The following is a 2844-nucleotide window of genomic DNA, read 5'->3' on the forward strand; positions in this document are numbered from 1 at the left end:
CCCCGCGCCCGCCCCGAGCCGCCGCCCCAGCGGAGCGAAGGCGCTGGGACGCCGCGGCGCCCCGTCCCTGGGGCAAAGGACCCTCGGAGGGCCCCGGCGGGGCGCGCCAGCCCCCGGGGCGAAGGACCGGGGCTGCCCCCTCTGGAGCCGAGGACGCCTGGAGACCCCTCGCCCGCCCCACGACGGGGGGGGCCACAGCCGCGGCCCCCCCGGGAGAGGCGCCGGCGCGGCGCGGGCGGCCCCGCGGCTGTGCTGGCCCTGAGGCGCCGGGGGCCCGCGGGGGGGCCGCCCCGGCAGCCCCCGCCCCATGGCGGCCAAGTGGTTCAAGGAGTTCCCCTCCAACCTGAAGACGGTGTCGGAGCGGGCCAGGCCGGGCAGCGGTAGCCTGGGCAAGCTGTGCAGCCCGTCCCGCAGGAGCCCCGGCCCCGGCGAGCCGGCCGGGGGGGCCCCGCCGGGCAAGAACCGCAAGAACTCGGCGGCGGAGCTGGGGGGCTGCCGGGGCGCCCCGGGGCCCGGCCGGGACGGCGGCGGCCGCTTGTCACGGGACAACCTGCAGGGACTGCTGCAGGCCGCCGCCGGGAGGATGCGCAAGAACTCGCGGGCGGATGGGGGCCCAGCGGAGCCCCCCACCAAGGGCTGCGGCACCTACATCAACCGCCTCATCAAGGTGGAGGCCCACGAGAAGAATGGCAAGGGCCACCCCAGCGCCGGCGCCGCGCCGGCCCCCGACCAGGACAAGGGCAAGAGTGCCAAGGCGGAGACGGTAAGCGGGTGGGGGGGACGGGACGTGCGGTGGCGGGGGGGGCGATGGCCCTGCGGCGTCCCGCCGCCCCCTCTAGCCGCGGCCAGCACGACACCTCGCTAGCCTGGCCACCCCGGCACTGCACCCGGCCGTTTTTCCGAGCACCCTTCATCGGGGGGAGGGGGGATGCCCATCCCTGCTCCCCGCTCTGAGCTTTTCCCGGGAAGATGGCACCGGCTGCGGAGGGAGCGGGGGCTTTGCACGTCCCGGCACTGGGGGAGCCGCCGCGGCCAGGKCGGTGATCCGGCGGCACCGTGCCCCTTCCCCTGCCCCGCACAGGTCATCATCCTGGAGGACTACGCCGACCCCTACGACGCCAAGCGCACCAAGGGGCAGCGGGAGGCCGAGCGCCTGGGCGAGAACGACGGCTACATGGAGCCCTACGACGCCCAGCAGATGATCACAGGTGGGTGGCCGTCCCGCCGTCCCCACCAGCCCGCCGTCTCCGCTGCCCCCTCCATCCCACCGCCCAGCCCCCTGTCCCGCCATCCCCATCATCCCATTCCGGGGGCCGCTTCGGCTCGCCGAGCCGGAGCCGCCAGGAGCTTCGCCCTCCCCGGCGCCAGCGGGACGGGGTGGCCGGCGGCGGATCCGCCCGGCGCGGCACGGGCCTCGGGAGCAGGAAAGCAGCTCTCCCGTTTCCTGCCGCTGCACGGCAGAGATAAGCAGCGGCCGAGCGCGCGGGGGGCTGCTGCCCGGCCGTGCACCGCGGGCACGCGCCGGGGCGGCACGCCACGTCCCGTGGGAGCCAGCGGCGGCTCCGGGGCGCTCGCGGCGTGCCGGGACCGTGCCGCCCGGCGTGCCGGGGCCATGCCGCCGCCGTGACCCCCCTGCTCCACCCGCACAGCTGGGCAGAATAACAGGAAGCGAGTCGGCCGGAAGCTGGAAATAAAGGATTTGCTGCTGATGGTTATTTTCCGTGCGGGGCGCCCGGGGGCTGTTTGTGCAAGCGGGGAGCCGGGTGCCGGGGGCGGCTCGGGGTGGGCGGCCGCGCTCGGCACCCCGGCGTGTGCAAACCCCACCACCCCGCAGAAATCCGCCGCCGCGGCTCCAAGGACCCGCTGGTCAAGGCGATCCTGCTGCTGGAGGGCCCCGGCGAGGCCGGCGAGGCCGGTGGCAAGCCGGAGCCGGCGGCCAGGCGCCCGGCGCCGGGGAAGGGCCCGCAGCTCTACGACACCCCCTACGAGCCCAGCGAGGGGCCCAAGGCGGCGGCGGCGGCGCGGGCGGCCGAGGGGCGGCTGCCAGCGGACGACGAGCGCCCGGCGGCCGAGTACGAGCAGCCCTGGGAGTGGAAGAAGGAGCAGATCGTCAAGGCACTGTCGGGTGAGCGCCGGGGCTGGTGGCGGGGGCAGCGGKGCGGCCGCGGGGGGCTGACGCCGCCTCCCCACCCCAGCCCAGTTCGAGGGCTCGGAGCGGCCCAGGGAGGAGGTGCCGGCGCCGCGGCAGCATCTCCGCCAGAAGAGCTGGACCCCCAGGATGCTGAAGCCGGCGGCGGCGGAGCCCAGCGAGGGCGAGCGGGTGGATCCGGCCGTGGCGCTGGAGAAGCAGCCGTGAGTGGTGGGCGCGGGGGGGGTCGGGGCGCCCCGAGCCGCGGCCGGGCCGGCAGCGCCCCGCCGCCGCTCAGCACCGCCCCGGCTCCCCCTCAGCTGGTACCACGGGGCCATCACCCGCGCCGAGGCCGAGAGCCGGCTGCAGCCGTGCAAGGAGGCCGGCTACCTGGTGCGGACCAGCGAGACCGGCAGCGGCAAGTACTCCATCGCCCTCAAGTGAGTGGCCAGGGCGAGGGGGGGTCCCAGCCCCGGGGGACGGGGGGGGGGTCCCGGCCCTGCGGGGTCCATCTGCAACCCGCACTGGCATCCCAGGGGGGGGATCGCGCCCCGGAGCAGGGGGGCCCAGGCGTCCTGGCCCGGGGAGCTGCCCGCGCGGGGGCCGCGGCGCCAGGGCGGCCCCCTCCCCGCCGCGGCATTGTCGGCAGCGCCGGCGGCGTTTCCTTCCTGAGGAAGCGGAGCCCCTGGAGCCGAAACAATCGGAGCGGGGAAAGG

The 2844-nt window shown here is 77.1% G+C and overlaps 1 protein-coding gene across 1 annotated transcript; it reads left to right on the top strand.

The window, feature by feature from the left end:
* Positions 1 to 6: 6 nt before the first annotated feature.
* On the top strand, positions 7 to 2590 carry SHE (Src homology 2 domain containing E). Its single transcript, XM_085313346.1, has 5 exons — positions 7 to 763; positions 1082 to 1208; positions 1835 to 2125; positions 2196 to 2352; positions 2449 to 2590. The coding sequence occupies exons 1-5, from the start codon at positions 308 to 310 to the stop codon at positions 2570 to 2572; spliced, it is 1155 nt and encodes a 384-aa protein (XP_085169472.1). The 5' UTR covers positions 7 to 307; the 3' UTR covers positions 2573 to 2590.
* Positions 2591 to 2844: the final 254 nt, after the last annotated feature.

The sequence above is a fragment of the Rhea americana genome, unplaced genomic scaffold, assembly GCF_003343005.1.
Source record: "Rhea americana isolate MKP2758 unplaced genomic scaffold, rheAme1 scaffold_382, whole genome shotgun sequence".
NCBI lineage: Eukaryota > Metazoa > Chordata > Aves > Rheiformes > Rheidae > Rhea > Rhea americana.

Coding starts and splice junctions, on each gene's coding strand:
- SHE (XM_085313346.1), top strand. CDS start 308: ATGGCGGCCAAGTGGTTCAAGGAGTTCCCCTCCAACCTGAAGACGGTG. Junction 2,126..2,195: donor GATCGTCAAGGCACTGTCGG/GTGAGCGCCGGG, acceptor TCCCCACCCCAG/CCCAGTTCGAGGGCTCGGAG. Junction 2,353..2,448: donor GTGGCGCTGGAGAAGCAGCC/GTGAGTGGTGGG, acceptor GCTCCCCCTCAG/CTGGTACCACGGGGCCATCA.